Here is an 18,167-nt window from a genome sequence, read left to right on the forward strand (position 1 = left end):
TCAGCCTGACGTTCAGCATCAGCCAGCAAAGCAAAACCCATGGTTTGGCTCAGGCTGCACCACCTCAGTGTGCTGCTGGGTTCTGCCTCTTACTGCCGAGCATAAGGGAACAGCTAAGAAGATGTCCTTGCAAGGGACTTAGATAAAATTGACATTCTCTGCTAACTAGATAGAAGCTACCACACACAGAGATTGTTTTTCATGAGTCAAGGTCTCTGTTGCCCCTGGCATTTGTTTTGTGGATAAATTGCAGGCATAAGCTTTGCCTCCCGTATCTTTTTATCCAGGATGTCCTTCTGAAGGAAAAGGAAATGTGTTCTTCACAGTAGTATACAACCCAGCCTGCCTTGCCAGGGCAATTTAAATCACTCTGCTGCTATTTGGCCAGTTTCTAGCACTTGTAAAGCACATTAGAACAATAATGTTCTTGTCAGTGACATGGAGATTTGCTTTGCAAACCTCACAGCCTGCAAAGTCAGATCTGATTCTGCAGACAGCCTCTAGAATACAGTTACTGAGATGTGATGTCACCTGCCTTTCTTGTCCTCTGTCTCAGCAAACTGAAGAAACAAAGCCTGTGAAGTGCCTGCATAACATCTGCATGTGTCAAGAGTGGGAAGCTGCTCCTTTGCAAACACTTCTCTCTGTCAGACTTGTAGGGAAAGAGACACAAGCACCATTATCAGAGAGGAGCTACATGATGCATATGCATCAATAAGAGACTTGGAGTGATGGAATTTTTTGGTGGCAGCAGTGCACTTGTTTTCCCTTCGACGTGTATACAGCATCCAGCCCTGAAATAGGTAAAAGCAATGATGTTACAGTCAATAATATTAACACCCAGCTGGAGCTGAAGATGTAAATCCAGCTAGCGACACGTTCAGGATTGACTTGTGATGTTCCTTGGTACACAAGGAGGTCTTCCTTTGACACTTTTAGTCAGTTCTGCCACTAGCTTGGAAGGATCATCTGCTTCAGTTCAGGCTTGTTGAGAGTGGTGTATCTGGCACAAAAATGTGAAAGAATTGGAAAAAATGCTACTGTTTCAAACTATGGGGAAAAACAAAACAAACAAAAAATGCACCTAAGGATTCATAGATGGCTTTGGCAGTTTGATGGGGTTGCTCTGGGATGATTTGCTCCATGAGTGAAAGCCTGAGTTGCTGGAAGAACAAAGAACCAGCAGAATGTGGACATCGGAGAATACAAACTCTGTGTTGCAGCCTTGAGTAGATGCTCACAAATAAGCCACAAAATACAACTACTTGTGCAAAACGAGTGAAAGAAAAAGAAACAATCAATCTGTGTTTTAAAAAAAAATCCCTGAAAAGGTCCTTGGTATAAGCCAGATCTTACGATCTGTGAACAGCTTTTGTCTTCCATGCTGGTCAGTCATCTCATCTTGGCACTTACATTTTTAAAAGACTGAAGAACTTCTAGGTATTTTAAGCTTCATTTACTTGTTACTTGGAGCATTCCTCGTTCAAGAGGGACTGTACTGAAGGATTTTTCATTCTCTTTCAAAGCATGTAGGACCTGCAGTAAGCACATCCAGAATCATGCCTGGCTACATTCTTTTGCAGACTCTTTTTCCATCCTTAACCAGTATTCCTACTGCCATCAGGCAGCTATTTTGCTTGAATAATTGCATTTCTGTGGGATTCTTATTTTCAGAAAAAAATGCTACAATGTATGGTAGAGTTCATGCAGATTTGTTATGCAAATGGTCAGGTGAAAAATGTACAATAAGATTTAGAAAAAAATGTAATTTCTATTGCCAGTGGTTGTGTCTTATCAGCTGGGAGTTTGCAACAAGCCTGCCTGATTGACAGAGGAGGGAAAAAAAGCAAAAGCAGAGACTTCTGCTGGAACCTGAGGCTTTACTGTAACAAGGTGACCCCAGCAAAGCAGTAGACTCAGTGATGTCTACAAGCAGGATTTTCTAGTTTCTTCCCTTGTTTCTTAAAATACTATCTCAACTGTTGAGTCTTAAAAATCTTACTAATAATTTTCTCTGTTTCTGAGCAAATTATTAATTAAAATTGCAACTGATGTGTCTGATTTAAACAGAAATCATTTATAAATGGAAAACTTAGGATAGCATTCATTCTAGGAACTTTGATGTTGTTAATTAAGTGATGCAAGGTGATTTTTTTCTTAATAAGAACAGTTAGTTGTGGAACTACTCAGTGTCATGCAGAATAGCAGTAATGATATGCAAAAGTTTGGGCCTTACACAAGATGAGTTGTTGGAGTTGCAGACTGCCTGTTAGTTCCTTCTGCCTGGAACTGTGTCTCAGTGTGACACCACATGGCTTAAAGCCAGCCCCAAGATCAGGACCTGCAAAGGGCACTTTCCATGCTCAGCACATTTCTCCCCATATTCAAGGGTACATTTAGGAACCAGGGAATTCGGGTATTTTAGTATCTCAGTACTTGGGAGAGAAATGCAGTGAGACATGCTATGTTCTTTTCTGGGTGGGAATTGGTTGGAGTTCCCTGAAAACCAGTAGTAACAGGTTGCTGCTGTGGCCAGCTGTGCCTTAACATAGCAGGAGAGGGGAAACCTCCCTTACGTTCCTTATGGAAGCTTATTTGAGTAGATAAACTTTCTGCAAGGAAGAGCTGTTGTTACCTTTTCTGACTTTGTCCTGCTTCCAGAGTTCACAAAGGTGTGATGAGACTTAAAAAGCAGAAGCTGCTTCAGATAGCTAGAGAAGAGTGAGATGATGTCCTTACCAGCTGGAGGAGTAGAAGAACAGTGTGTGAGAGTTTGTGTTTGGATGGGACCTTCAAGTGTCATCAAATTCCAAGCTCTTTCTACCCAGGACAGATCAGCTCAACCTAGATGTGCATCATTCTGCTACTGAGATAAAAATCAGTTGTTCCATGAGAAACCCATTGCTTACAGTTCCTTCTCATCGGTGATGGGTTTGCAGATGAGATGGGCTGGTTTTTTTCAGGTGTGGCCAGTCCTAGACTTGGAGCTGAAAACACTAATTCACTCTAAAGTTTGCTGTTGACAGTATTAGTTTATTCTGCTGGTTTTCCCTCATGGCAAAGCTGGGAAATAGATCTGCCTGGGCATGTTCAGAGCATGCAGGCTGTCACAGTAAAGGCTACTGATGCTTTATATTGGGTTTGTTTATTACAGAAGCTGTGTAACAACCACTAGGTTTTTCAGGTTTTCCTATTTGTATAGAAAACGTCTTATTTCTTCAGATCAGATGTGTTACCTCAGGATATTTACTCTGCATGTATAGAAATCTTAGACTCACCTTGGAATATTTTCCTTTCTTCAGGGTTTGTTTTTAAGTAAAAATTTGCTGGTTTGAGGAAAAGCACACCCTGTAATATATTTTCCTTGTAACACTTAATGCTTGGCATGGTGTGCCAGGAAAAGGGCATATACTGTCAGTGCTGATACCCTTTTCTTTTTCACATTGATACAATTGTCTTTCTCTATTAAAATCAAACACGGACTGAACAGCCACATGCTAGGAATCACTAAGTGGCATTTAAATAGATGTGTATCATGACTCCGAGGCAAGCGGCACAAAAGACCTCACACCTCATAGGCATCCAGCACGTTAGGGAAACAGGAGATGGATACAGCCAGGGACTCCAATCCTCCCCTCCACCCGTGGAGGGCACACAGCACCTCGCAGGGCTGGGTGAACGGGTTAGGAGCAGAAGGGAACAGACTTCTCCAATATTGTCTTGTAATGGGGTTAAATGTCTGCCTAGATGTGTTTTTGACTTCATTAGTTAATAAAGTTTGGAACTTTCTTATGATGGTGGTCAGTGTTGTGGGATGAATATCCACCTCTTCTTGTATTTTGGACGTTTGAGCTGGTTGTATACAATCTGTCAGCGTCAGCACGTGTTCAGTGGCCAGCTGTGGTACCAGAGTTCATAGCGAATGTGGAGATAATCAAAGAGTCTGTAAAACATTTTCAGGATAAACATTTTCTATTTTTGTCTTTTGCTATTTGAGAAACAGACTGAAGTGCAGTCTTTAAACCTTTTCTTGCTGTATCCTAATGTTTCAAAAGGACTTGTAATTTTGGATCTTGACTTGGAAACAATTTAAAGGCGGCTGATTTTCAGTGGCTGGGAGTGCTGCACTTCCTGACTAATCAGACTCTTTTGATGTGTCTTAAATTGGGCACTGAAATAATGGATAGACAACTGCAAGCAGTTGACTTAGGACAGCTCTTTGGGGGTTTAGGCAAAGATGCTTTAACACACAGCTCTCATACGCTCCAAGCATGCACACAGTGAGTTATCACTGCTGAGTGGACAAGGAGTAACTGATGTGAAACTATTAAACCATGCCCAAGCAACCAATGTGCTCCAAATGACTAGCTGTTTTTGAGAAGTGTAGGCCTGTTCTATTTCAGCATCAAAGGAGTCTCCTGCTGGCACTGAGAATGGCTGGCATAATAAAACATTTCTTCTAAATATGGTAAAATGCATTATTTGGATTTTTCATGCTCGACCCAAGTCCTGGAAGACTCAGCAGGAGTCTCCATTGACATTAAATGAGGTCTGTCCTCCCATGTGAGTTAGTGACTCTGTAGCTGCTTTGTAACCTGGGCTATGCTGGGTAAAATAGGGAAAAAGAAGTGGTTGCAGCAGCTGTATTTGCATACTAAGAGAACAAGCATGGTTTTCCTGAATTTCCTGGCTTGTCTGGGGTTTTTTTATTCTTTTTTTTTTTTTTTTCTTCTGCAGGCAGACAACCATCTGTCATGGCAGTGTAAGCACAGTCCTGAACTAGCTAGTGCAACTAGAGCTGTAGCCAAACAAAAGCCCATCTAAATGTTGAATTCTTGGAGAGAAAAGAAATCTGATTAGTTTCCAAGGTTTATTTTCTTTCTTTTGGATGTATTTGTGCAGAGCTGAAAGGAAGAGTTATTTATTGCTTGAATAATGCTTTGAAGTTTGGTCTTTTGCCAAAAGCCTGTTGACAGTAACATGAGTGTTGTTGGTGCTCACTGGCATCATGTATTACTTGGGGATCTTTAAAAGCTCACTGAACAGCTTACCAAGACTTCATTAACATTTGATTTCTGTCTAAGTGAGGAAGAAATTACTCTGTCTTTTTTACAGGTGGATCAGCAGCAGTAAGCAAGTTCAGTGATTTACTGGCCTCTTAGGGCACGCTCCCCAGTCCTGGTAGAGATCCCGGGAGTCTGACAAAGAAGTCATCTCTTTCTTTTTAACAACCAATCTGACATCCCCTTATGTTGCCACCTTTTCCATACCTTCTCATTGTTCATGTAGTATCTTTCAGGGAAAAATGAAATTATCGATAACCTCAGAGTTTCATTTCACAGCTATTTCCTAAGGTACCAGTCAACATCACCTTTTTTCCTATGGTTTATAGTTACTCCTCTTTTTTTTTTTTTTTTTTTCCCCTCTGATTTTAAGTGGGAAGATTTATCTGAGGTGTTTAGATTTCTTTTAATCATTCTTTCACTAGTAGCCATGACAAAGTGTCTAACACCCCCTCTTTTCTTCTTGTCCTCAGGAAACCCGCTGACCGTGGCCTGCAAAGCTTTCTTTGGATTCAGTGGAGAATCGGGCCCCATGATCTACTGGATGAAAGGGGAAAAATTCATAGAAGAATTAGAAGGTCACATTAGAGAAGGCGAAGTCAGGTACTTTTTGGAGTATTTACTGTTGAAAACATGGTATGTCCCAAAATCCCGTTGGGGTTTTTTGAAAGAGTTTTTTTAATTGGAAGTGGAAATAGTTTTCTGTCTGAAGAGTGATGAATGACTTGGAACCAGGCCAGTGTGAGTTACTCCTTCTCCCTTCTAGCAAATCAACTTAAAAGACATAGCAGCTATCTATGTGCCTGAGAATCTGTTATGAAATTCCCCTGATGGTAGCTGAAGCATCTCTGGAGTGGTTTGGGGGTTGATTTTAGCCCCGTGTGGAAATGATGCTGTCCACTGCAGCTGCCCCTTGTGGCAGTCCTTGGCAAGATGACATTCATTTCAGCATCAGTGTTAATCTTAAAGATGAATGGTCTCCTGTGGAAGACACCATACTTTTTCTCTTCTACTGAATGTCTGCTTGTGATGCAGCTCTCAGTATGCCTTAACTAGGGCTCTCAAAGAGCAGCATTTTTTCCTCCATTCTTAACACTTAAGGAAGAGGAGGAAGTCTCTGTGTGAGAATGTTCAATATCCAACTTGTGCTTGGCCGATTCCAGATGCTGGTTATCATTTGCTGTACCAGTTGTAAAGAAAAAAGACACTTGTATCCCCATGAACATTCATGGAATTTGCACCTAACAGCATCATCTTGTCTTCCTTGTTTAATAATTACCTGATTAATAGCTCTTTGAGCAAAGACTGAGCTATGGTTATGCTACGGACAAGGTTGCCCCAGCTCCTATAGGTACAATGAATATAGATTATAAAGAAAGGCAAGGTCTTTGCACCTTTCATTGCACAATTTTTTGGTTTCATTTCTGAGTTGTTTGTTTCTTGTGAAAGTGATTTTGGACCGCAGGCAGAGAGAGAGACTCCTTTGCTTTATTACCTGATCAATAATTTGAAGTTCAGCCATTTAGCCACTAGTTATTAAGATGTACTAAAATAACTGACCTAACATTGCACCTTAATTGCATACAGATTCAATTTATATATTGCTAGAATGGCTTTAAGTGTGCAATCCTCTTTTGGGCTTCTGACCACAAAATACAATTATTGGAAACTTCTGCCACTGCAAGCAATTGGCATTTAACAACATTGTGTCCTCTCTGGTATATATATATGAACAGAGTGCTTTTGGCCATGTTCTTCCTCTACATCAGAAGGACAATTTGAGGTTTGTATTTAAAGAGCTCTCCAGCTATAGCACAGTTCAAAACTTTTCTTTTATGTGCATTTGTTAGTGAAACTGAGTTTGAAAAAGCTCTATTTGTCCTTCATTGTGCCATATCATTACACGTTCATGTTTCAAATTTTGTGACAACTCCCTTTTCTCACTCCATTAAAATTCTTTGATTCAGTTTACAGACTTAACGCAATTCAGTGAATCTTCTTTTCAGCAAAGCTACTTAACATGTACCTAATCCTGTGCATCACACCCAGCGTTAAAAACACAGCATTTACCGAAACCTACTGCATCATTGCCAGCAGAGCCACAGTCCATCCCTTTTTTCATTTAGAAGTAGCTATGGCAACTACAGTAGTAACTTTTTGCAAATGTTTTTTTCACAGTAACAGCTCTTGTTTATGTGTACCATTGCAGGTATGCTGCTTCAGGGAAACTAAGCAGCACCAACTGTTCTCTGTCAGTGCCCAGAGCCAGCCCACACCTTCCACCCAGTCATGTTTATTGATGTATTTCAAAAAAATGTCATGTATGTTTCAAATTTGATGAGCCATGGTGAACTTTCTGGTTAGATGCTTTTCTCATCAGTTTGCTTCTATATGGTATTATCAGCACATTTCTGCTGATGTTGATAAACTACAAGTAATGGGGAATTGTTACAACCAGACCAAGATATGTCATGAATTGTTCCTTTGGCAAATACTGTAACATTTTAACTCTGCATCCCCTATGTTAAATTAGTTCATAAATGTAGCAGCACTCCAAATTTTTGGTGCTGTCTTTACCCTGGACTGTACCCATCCATTGCGTCACTGGATTTGCTGTATGTGATGAGAGTTCAGGTTTGCAGATCAGTGCAGTGTGGGTGTACGAAACATCCATCCCTAGTTTGCATCTTCTAGCATGCATAGTTACCAGTCAATTAGTGTGCTGTTATGAAAGCACTAAAATAAGAATGCACATGACTTGAACATTTCTGTTAAAATCAAACCCGTGGAACGTTTTCTTTTGGTAAGCAGATTTCACCATGAGTAATATGTATGTAGCTCTGGGCTTCTCGTTATTTATTAGACCTTGTTACAGAGCCTTATAATAAAAGGTAACTAATCAGCACTGCAGGAACTAGAGGCTATGAACCCCTTCTGTAACCTGCCTCCTTGCCTTCCCTTGAATTAAGATCCCCAAATGTAAGACATACGTAGGGGGAAAAGGAGAAAGAGGCTTTGCTTGCCAGGTGGGTTTATCACAGCAGTAATAAACATGTCATTTAAATTGAACCAGGGCTATTAAAGAAGGAATCGGAGTCTTTAAGCCTGCCTGCAGAGTTGTCAGTTGTACCTAATTATCAAAGGAGCCCACAGCAAATTTCAACACTGTCCCTCTGCCATGGCAAAGACGTATTTTCAGGCATTACTCTCCCAGCCACCTACGAGTCATTTCTTTTTCTTCTTCATGCAACATTGCAGAACAGTTTGCAGGTGCTTCATAATGCTCAACTTGTAGAGCATGTTTGTCTTTTTTTCACTCTCCATTTTTAAAATGGAAATAGTTTAATTCATTCTAGAGACATGAAAAGAAGTGAACAGAGACATTTTGAACTACAACCTTGTTTCTTCCTACTGATCATCCCCCACAAAAGTCGACTCATGGTTGCAGAATGCTCAGAAAAGATGATGTATTCTGTTAGGAGGGGATGATGAGGGATCGAGGCAGAATTACCATCACTGCCTAGCTAATGTGCTGGGCATTTTGCAGAGAACTATGGCAATGACAGCCCTCTTCTGAAAAGCTTGCACTATTCAGGTAGGCAGTGCCTGAGCAGAGAATGAGAAACACGATGCAGGAAAGTGAGAGGGAAGATCACTGTGCCATGTTGTTAGTTGAACTACTTTTCGTTGGAGAGGTACTTATGTACACGCAGGTCTGCCCTTTCATCTGCAGGCTATTGTTAAGGACTGGAAAGAAGGGACTGCGGTTCCTATTCCTGTTCACAGTCCAGAACCTGAACTATATAAAGAATAAAAATTTCCTTTTTGGTAAGTTTCAGCTCACATGTAAATTAGTAAAGGTTTGGAATTAATGCTTTGGTCTTGCAAAGAGAACAAGTGAAGCTTTCTCACGGCCTTTACATCTGTGATCCTACCAAGCCGGAAAATGTGGTTTCAAGGGAAAAGTATTTTAACTTCAGATTCAACTTAGTGCATAAATACATTAGGAAAATACGACAAAAGATTTGAAAAATCTGAAACGTTGGATATTTTTCAAAGAAAACATTTGTATTCTAAATTATGCTTTTGTTTTTTATTCATATCTTACCTGAAAAATAATCAGTAGACAAATTGTGTTGTTTCAGATCAAATAAAATGCTTCGGCTTGAACAAAAAGAAGCTGGTGGGGTTTTTTTACTACACCCACCTCTTCTCTGTCTCCCTCCATCTTGTTTGTTGTGAGTTGTCAAGCGCCATTGATTTACCTATGTATTAAATGATGTAATTACTGCTACAGTGTGTTCATCAAACCAGAAAAAAGAGCTATTATTTTCTCAGCTTGTGGGAGCTGGCACCTGTTGGCAGTGTTGCTGGCAAAGTTTCCCCCAGCTCAGGTAGGGACAGAGCTTCATCTTCTGGGTGTGCAGCATATACTGCTGTGGCTTTAAGGTCTTACATGTTGATACTGTGTTCCTTTTCTAAGGCAAAAATATTGTGCTCAGGGTTCTCTGAACCAACCACAAAATGCAATCAATTAAAGGCCGCACACACATTAAAAAATGTAGGTGCCAACTGTGTATTACTGTGGCAGCAATGAATCATTAGCTGTAGAGTACTGGTTAAAAAGAAAAAAAAAAAGAAAGGAAAAAAAAAAAAGCAGGAATGAAGGGTTTCAGACCCCTAAGAGCTTTTTACACTTTGTTACTAGCATAATGCTTAAGTGACTGTCAGCACTTTCATGATAGATCCCATTCTGAAGAGTTTTCTTCCTAAAGATTTCAATTAGCATGAAAATAAGTGGAAAAAAATTCTTAGTCCATATGCATATTCTTTTTTTTGCGAAAGCTCCTTTTCAGCTGATCACGTATTATTTAAATTTAGGTTAAGGGTCAATCAATTATTTTATTTTAAATAGATTCAGAATAATAGTTTATTTTATCTTAATTGCAATCTGTCTTCAATTTTTCTGTGTAAAATACACAAATTATAGTAAACACAAGACAATTTGAGCATTCAGCGTGCTCCAGGTTAGTGTCCCAGATATCTTCTCTGCTAATGATTTTATTTGTTCCTTACAGCATTTGTAGGCCAAAATTTGTGGATCATACTGTATACCAACAGAGAAAAAATACTTTCCCGAGTTTAAAATATATCACTATATATAGATATGGAATATTAATAGGTAAATGAGAATTTATTTATCTGACCAGCAATGATGTATACTAATTTGTGTCTACAGACAGATCAGGCTTTCTTGGGAGGTTTCTTTTCTGGCCAGAAATAATGCAAAAATACAGTCTTTCTTGCATTATTTTCAGCACTTGGACTCAAGGCCAGAATCATAAAACCCCCACCAATAAATGAGAGTGAATTTGCAAAAAAGATGCATTCCAAGTTTCCAAATGCAACACACATGCCAGTTCTTAAACCAATGTTTCCACTTGGTTTTCGGCAAGTTATGCAGCCATAGGGAAAGAGGCTGAACTGTTGGTGGATGCTGTGATACATCATCTGGGTTCTGTCAGATCACACAAGCCTTTAAAGGCTGTATGAAGCCTTACTGGCAATATGTGGTTTGTAGCAGTCAGGCTTGCATTCTTGATTGTCTAGTACAACGCCCTTGTACTTCACTTCTGTTGCGTTTTCATGTTTGGAGTTCCGTGTTTGTTACAGGAAATGATGTACATAAGAAAATGTGTGTGCGTATTGGAAACCCCAAAACAACTTCATAATACAGAACTTTGGGGGCTGTTGTTATTTAAAAATTTAAGCTCTCCAGAACCAGTTTCCATCAAGCACAAACAGAGCTTTGGTTAATTACTTTGTGGCCAATTGCCTCCCTTCAGCCTCCCAAGGAACTATGTTTTTTGTGAACCCGGATCTTATTTATACCTTTACTTTTTAGTACCATACACTATCTTTTCAGAGAGAAGACTCACTGAAGCACTCTGGGCAGTGGTGAATTCACAGGCAACTGCGAGGGCATCCCACATTTTCTGTTTACCCCTTACACATCGTGCAGCAGTGCGCTAACAGCATCAAATGAATCTGGTAGATTTTACTTGATGCTACATTTCCTTGTTCAAACGACCAGCAACTTTTCCTTGAGCAACTGATAAGAAGCCTTTTGAGAGACTAGGGCATTGTATTTTTAGACTTAATGTCAGCATCAGAAAACACTTGCATTTATTTTGCATTCTTTTTAATGTTCACATTGGAACAATGACATCAAAAGACTGTACCTCTGGCCTGAAAGTCAGCTAGAACTTTCTGTTCCCTTTGTGGGGATTTTGCATGTCTCTGTCCTCTCAAAGGAGCAGAGAGCTCTTGTTCTTGACACCATTGCCTTTTAAAGTCAGGATCTAGCCCCCAAAAATAGAAGAAAATTCCAGAGTAGCACAGCTCCTTTCTTTGGTTTTCCAGACTGCATTAAAATGTATCACAATACCCAGCCTTTAAAATACTGCCTTATGATTTGCTCATCTATAGCTTAGTAGTGCATATTTACTTATCTGGAAAGTGACTATTTATTGCTGCTTTTAAAGGAAACATTGTTTTTAGCATCTAATTTTGGTGCAGGCGGTGAGCAAGCCACATGCTGTGGTTGTGCTGGTAGCCCCTCTTCCTGCACTTGTTTCAGCTCATCACTACGAACGTGGCAGAGAAAAAAGCTTTGGGTTGTCATGGAAGACACCTCTGTGAAGTCTTCTTCAGCCAGCTCGAGTCTCCTTCTAAGTCCTTCTCCAGGAGTGGGGGAGGCCAGGAACACCGTGTATCTTGTCCTGAGAAAACATAGTTCTTTTGGGAATCTTCCAGCTGTTTAAATTCAGTTAAGCAAAGACTATTTCCTTCCTTTCAGGCTCCTCAGAGAACATCTCGGTGAAAAAGAAGTTGAACTGACATTGATCTTTGATGCTGTAGAGGAGGCAGACCTGGCTAACTATACATGTCATGTGGAAAACAGAAATGGACGGAAACACGCCAGTGTTCTTCTGCGCAAGAAAGGTAATTCTCTTTATTTAATCATATGTACTCTCGCCTGCCTGAGCAGCAGCAAGTCAGCCAGTGGCAAAGGTCCTGCAGACCTCTCTGAGCCAGGCTGGACTTCTGTGTGCCTATTTGGAGCTGAAGGATGTTTGTTACAAGTTCAGTTTACTATTTGTGAAAAAAAATCACGACTTTTTCTTCAGGTTCTAGTGAATCAGCCTTGCAGGTGATGCACTTGTCTGGAATACAGTCACCCACAAAGCACCAACATAATCAGTGGAAGTATTCTGGACTGAACAACCTATGAGTCTGACCCAGAGTTGGCTGACTAAATCAGAAATAATTGTGTGAATTAAGATGTGCATTTCTTAGAATAGGTACCTCAGCAGTGAGGTCAGATGTTCACATATTTCTCTACTTCCTGGCTTTGCTGTTTAAACAGCAATCTTTGAACAGTTGCCATGCATTTTAATTTCTAACTGCATTGGGAGTGAAAATGTTGCAATGGGAGCTATAAATCAGTGGAAAATTACTCCATCGTGGTTGCTTTGCTTGGTACTGTATCTGGAATTGGGAATACCACTACTGACAAGTTATCTGTAGGAGAAAGGAAACCATTTGGGTTTGAATGTTCCAGATTAAAAGGTGCTACTCTGCTCTGCTGGTTGTAGAAGTCATTATCATAAGGAGTGTAACTATCTCATTACAGTTCTTATATTTGTTCAGTCACCTGTGCTATTCATAAGTAGGGTGACATTTAAGTTTGATGGTGATCTCTCTAAGATAGCATGTGTTAAGTAGTACAAAAGCAACTGTTGGGAAAACAAAGGCTACACACTGGGGATAAAGAGGTAAGGGGAAACCACAGAGCCCTCATCCCAGGAGACTGACTGAAGAGTTAATCCACTGTCCCAGATCTCTGCCATTATTGTTGGCTGTAAATTAATTTACCAAAAGAGGAGAAGAAGAAATGCTTTCATGAGGCACACCTGCAGGTGCTGCTCCAGTCCTTTGTGTACTTTCAGAGCACTAAGGCAAAGGACGTGATTCTCAGCAGGTAGTGGGTTGCAGCGTTAGTGTCGGTTAACAAAGCCAGGGTTTTCCATTATCACAGCTGCAGCCAAAGCCCACAGAAGCGTCACCATTTGGAGAAGGTTTAAACATAATGTTAGTACCTGAGCCTGCTGAGATTGACCTCTGAGCCTAGGGTAGACATCACCGTGGGACAAGTGAACTAAGGGCCAGGCAGAGGAACAGGAGAACCAGCCAAGGCCCCTCTGGATGGGGCACCGCCGTTCTAGGAAACAGCTATAGTCATCGGTTCACCTAAAGGCATGCTGGACGCTAAATGCTGCGTTTCATGGCTATAATCTGTATAAAACGAAAGGTGAGGGAGGGGCGGTATCGGGACAAAGAAGAGCTTTTTGCTCTTCTTTCATGTAACCCACAGGTTATATGTGTGAAAGTACAGTATGCAGTCCTGTCAAAATCAGTGGAACCAAGTCCTACTTACACACTTTGCTATGTATGTGAGAGTTTTACATCCTCCCAGAAAGAAGGGCGTAGCATAGGTTATGTTTTACACTAAGTGATGGGATAAAACACAATACGGAAGGTGCAAACCACTCTGAGAAACAAGGGCCTGGAGGTGTGGTGTGGAACACACACAAACGTATATTTAACATTGAAACTGACAGGATGTCACAACTTTAATTAAGGAATCTGGTCATCATGGTGAAGGATTAGCCTCTTCACTGCAAAAGCATTCTACCTTTCCATCCACTGAACCTCATAAATATACAACTGATAGTGTTTCTATGTTGACGCTGTTAAATGTTCAGCTGTGTTGCATATATTATAATAACAAGCTAGGGGGTTTTATAACAAGAAAATGCAGATATTTCAGAGCTCTGCTGAAATTATGGAAGAAGCACTGCTGAATACAGAATCTGGAGGTGGAAAGGATCACTTCTCAGCTACTATTTCATTTCTCTCTGCACTGTGGCTGTAGAAAGCTTATATTTCCCTCAGGCATTCTCAACAGTTGATTTTCAACTATTAAAGTGTCATTTAAAATAACCACAGTATTTTTACTGTGTCCTTTGACTGCCTGTCCCATTGTCCTGTTTGTTATTTATTAAGTTTTTACAAATACTTGACCAAACCTTTCCTTTCTGCAGCTTGATATAATTACTTCTCATCCTAGCTTTCTCCAGCTTGGATTTGACTGTGGAGCATTATGAGCCAGGAAATACTGCTGGTTTTACTGACCTGTGACAAGTTTTAGGGCAGAACTGATAGACATCTGTTGACCAGCATCTTTGGTGCCTGTCAAAGAAGGGATCGTGGATTCCTGTTGTAATGTGCTGCAGCTTTCGAAATGCCGAGGCTCCTGGCAAAGAGGAATCACGGATCTCTGGGCCAGAGAACTCTCCCTCCCTCCAAAGCCTTCCAGAGGGCTGCCTTACCCCTGCTCAGCCAGAGGCGCTTGTAGCTCCAGTTTGGCTCCAGGTTGTCACAGTGCTGTAGGTCATGTCTGCCCTCTCTTCAAAGGTGTGATTGCAGCATATCAGGTCTACACAACCCAGCATGAGTCATGAGTCTGCTAAGCTAGGAAGGCTTGGATAAAAAACCAAGGAATAAACCCCAAATCCAAGTTATAGCTGTTGTATAAGAGTTTCTAGAGTTAGTTCTTGACATCAGGAGGTTATTTTTAAGCACGTACTTTGCTTTAAGGAAGAAAAAGGATCTGTTCAAATATTTAAGGTAAAATTAAGGTAAAATATGTTGAAGTCTTTTACTGTAATTAGTGGTATGGTCCTTACACATGCTTTTGGAGAATACAGAAGTGCAGTTTGCACAGTGCCAGTGTACTGGTAGCCCCAGAGCACGCATCATCATTTAGGATTTTTTTTTTTAAGGTTTTTTTTGACTGAAAAAGAACCAAATCCAGTTTTGAACACCAAAAGCTACCAATGCAAAGACAGAATCGGGCATGTCCCTGAGATCTGAATACCACTGCCTGCTATCTTCCTCACTGACTTCATGCAGGACCACATTGTTACTTGCTTTCAAGCAGTTCAGAAATAAGTTCCGGATGATCCTGCATTTGCTTTTGTTTTTTTCCTCCATTCTGTCCTAGCATGCTTGGTGCTCAGATTACGTGGAAGCACAACATACACCTACTTGTCCCTTAGTTGTGGAAATACTTCTGGATTGCCTTCAGATTAATTTGGAAACAGTCCAGTATTTTAGTGACTGAAGTCTGTACAGTCTATAATATAACTGTCCTGGAACATTAATAACTCGTCAGGAACTGCAGAATAAAATCAAGCTGTGCTTTTAGTGGAAAGAATTTAGGTAAAAGTAAATATTATAATGATGTTTCCTCACCATTTATTTCAAGGAGGCTGCCTTTATTGAAGACATGCAGGAAACTAATTTTTTGTGGGGTTTTGTTGATACTGGTACAGTACTAAATGATGAGGAACCTTTTAAAATATATTTGTCTCTCATTTATTAGGTGTTATGAGACTTCTAGTATTTTAAAGACCATAATCCTATGTGATGCATTGTAGCTAAGTCCTTTTATATTATTTTACATTAGAAACTATCAGAATATTACTATTTACTGCTTTTTTGTCACTATTATAGCATAAAGCCCAGACTTAACCCCTTTCCTTGGGTGTGCTGCCTTCCCTACTTACCACAGCGAGGACACATGAGGAGTAAGGCATTAATCAGAGGCAGAGACTAAGAGCTGGAAGAGGCAAAAAACCTGAACATTCTGGATTTTTTTTCATTGCCTTTACCTTGGAATGGAAATAAGGGGCCCAAAAGACTTGGCTTTCTGCATCCTTATGTCTGGATGCTAGGAGAGTTTGTGGGGCAGTAGGACAAATACTGGACATGCAAAAGCAGATTGATTCTGCCTTTTGAGCTGGATTTTATGGTTTTGCTCGATACTGTACAAGTGAACAGAAGTCCTTTGTGGGCTGCAGATGATGATGATCAAGGCTTAGCATTTTCTGTCCTTGCAAGCTGGCAGCTTTGCCATCATCTCACTTTCCTAGCAAAAAAAAGATTCATACCAAAAAAAAAAAAGTTTTTTTTCCTTGAAAAGTGATTTTAACCAACTCTATTCTCCTTTTGACAAGATTTATCCCCCGAGCATATGCTAACTTTATTGTTCAGTGTAATAAAAGTCCCATGAATTCCCTGGGTTCTCAGAGAGATGAAATAGCTATTATGATAGACTTTTTCCATCTATTAGTCCGTGACTTCTTACCACACAGACATCAGAGATACTGTAAACTGAGAATAGTTTGACATCTGATGTTAATTACTGAAACACAAGGCATGGCAAGGCAAGAATAACCCCAAAAGATACACAACTAATTTGCCTTTTATCTTGAAAAATGACACAAATGACATACCAGTAATTTTTTCTGACCTAAGTTTTAGAAGCGTAAAGATCACAAAAACTGTCTTGCCTCTATTACAGTTTTTACATCTTCACATTGCATTTATAACAGCAGCAAATATCTTCGTGACGTCTTATCTAAACTAATATAGGCTGTTAGAGGTAACTATTGTCAAATTGTCATCTTTTGTCTTTTATGGCTAAGCAATATGCCAAGTGGTGTGGCAAGCAATATTGTGTTCAGAGGACATTTCAGGCTACAGAGCAATGCTGTTAAAGTTAGTGTCTTACATCAGGTAGAGCATTGGACTGGTATTCAGGGGGTTTTATCCCATTCTGTTGCTGGTTTGCTGAATGACCTTGAACATGTTGCTTCACTTTTCTACGCCTCTATTTCCCCAGCTGTAAAAGATGGATAATCGCCTTTGGATGAATTTCTGAAGTTCTTTGAAACAAACTGCTTGTGATGTTTCCTAACAAAAGCATCCCAGTAGGAAATTTTAACTAGCGCTAGTTCCCATTAAAGTATAATGTGTACTAAACAAACATGTGAGAACTCCGTTAGTAGCCATCACAACTCAAACAAAGTGGCTCTTAGCAGCCTGATCTGTGCTTCTGGCACCTCACACTATCTTGGGCATTCCAGATGCTCAATTCACTCTCCAGTGATTCAGCTGAAGTCCTGGCTTGGCAGCTCACAAAATCTGATGCACTGGTTTCACAAATATAAAACCAAAGTTTAATAATTTTGAGGGGACTAGAGCCTCCCAAATGGTGTACGACATGTCTAGTATATCTATTCTCACATGCTTCATACAGCATTTGATGCACTCTGCTAATACAGAAGTTTCAAACTCCACAAGCTCATTACAAGTTGATTAATCCTGAGTGTAAAATCACTACATATTTCCCTTGTAGAAGAATTATGATTATAGCCTCAAATGCATTCTGGATGGTTATTTCAGATGAGCAGTAGATGGAGTAAATGGGTAAAGTTAAGTAATAGGTAATCAACAAAAAAAATAGGCATCCTTAATGTAACAGTGGTTATAATTGGAAGCTGCACAATCTTATGTGGAATTGTACAGTGGATTAGAGCAAATAAAGCTCGGAAAGATCATAACCTTTTTGTCTTTCCTTGCTAATTTTAGATTTGATCTACAAAATAGAGCTTGCTGGAGGACTGGGAGCCATCCTTCTTCTGCTTATTTTACTTGTGACCATCTATAAGTGCTACAACATAGAGTTAATGCTGTTCTACAGACAGAACTTTGGAGGAGACGAAGCAGCTGATGGTAAGCAGTTGCTCAGGAAACTCAATATATGCAATGGAAATATTTCAGAGACCTGAAGTGATGAAGCCTCTAGATTGAAATGAATCCCAAAAGTTACCTGCTGCTAGTTTAAGTTCAAACTACTAAGCATCTGGTGTGGTTTAACCCCAGCTGGCCCCACACAGCCACTCACTCCTTCCCCTGCCCCAGTGGGATGGGGGAGAGAATCAGAAGAGTAAAAGTGAGAAAACTCGTGGGTTGAGATAAAGACGGTTTAACAGGTAAAGCCAGAGCCGTGTGTGCAAGCAAAGCCAAGCCAGGCGTTCATTCAGCACTTCCCATGGGCAGGCGGGTGCTCAGCCATGCCCAGGAAGGCAGGGCTCCAGCACCCATGATAGTGCCTTGGGAAGATAAAAGCCA

General features: G+C 40.3%; 1 protein-coding gene across 2 annotated transcripts in view; it reads left to right on the top strand.

Moving 5' to 3' along the window:
• IL1RAPL2 (interleukin 1 receptor accessory protein like 2) overlaps window positions 1-18,167 on the top strand; it is a 392,970-nt gene that overhangs the window by 357,625 nt on the left and 17,178 nt on the right. Inside the window, exons 7-9 of one of the 2 annotated variants that reach the window (XM_055727756.1) lie at window positions 5,537-5,666; window positions 11,923-12,068; window positions 17,625-17,768. In XM_055727756.1, the coding sequence (XP_055583731.1) occupies window positions 5,537-5,666; window positions 11,923-12,068; window positions 17,625-17,768 (420 nt within the window). The remainder of the gene's footprint in view (window positions 1-5,536; window positions 5,667-11,922; window positions 12,069-17,624; window positions 17,769-18,167) is intronic. The other variant, XM_055727757.1, reaches the window with a different exon arrangement.

Source organism: Falco cherrug, chromosome 15, assembly GCF_023634085.1.
Source record: "Falco cherrug isolate bFalChe1 chromosome 15, bFalChe1.pri, whole genome shotgun sequence".
NCBI classification, from domain to species: Eukaryota; Metazoa; Chordata; class Aves; order Falconiformes; family Falconidae; genus Falco; species Falco cherrug.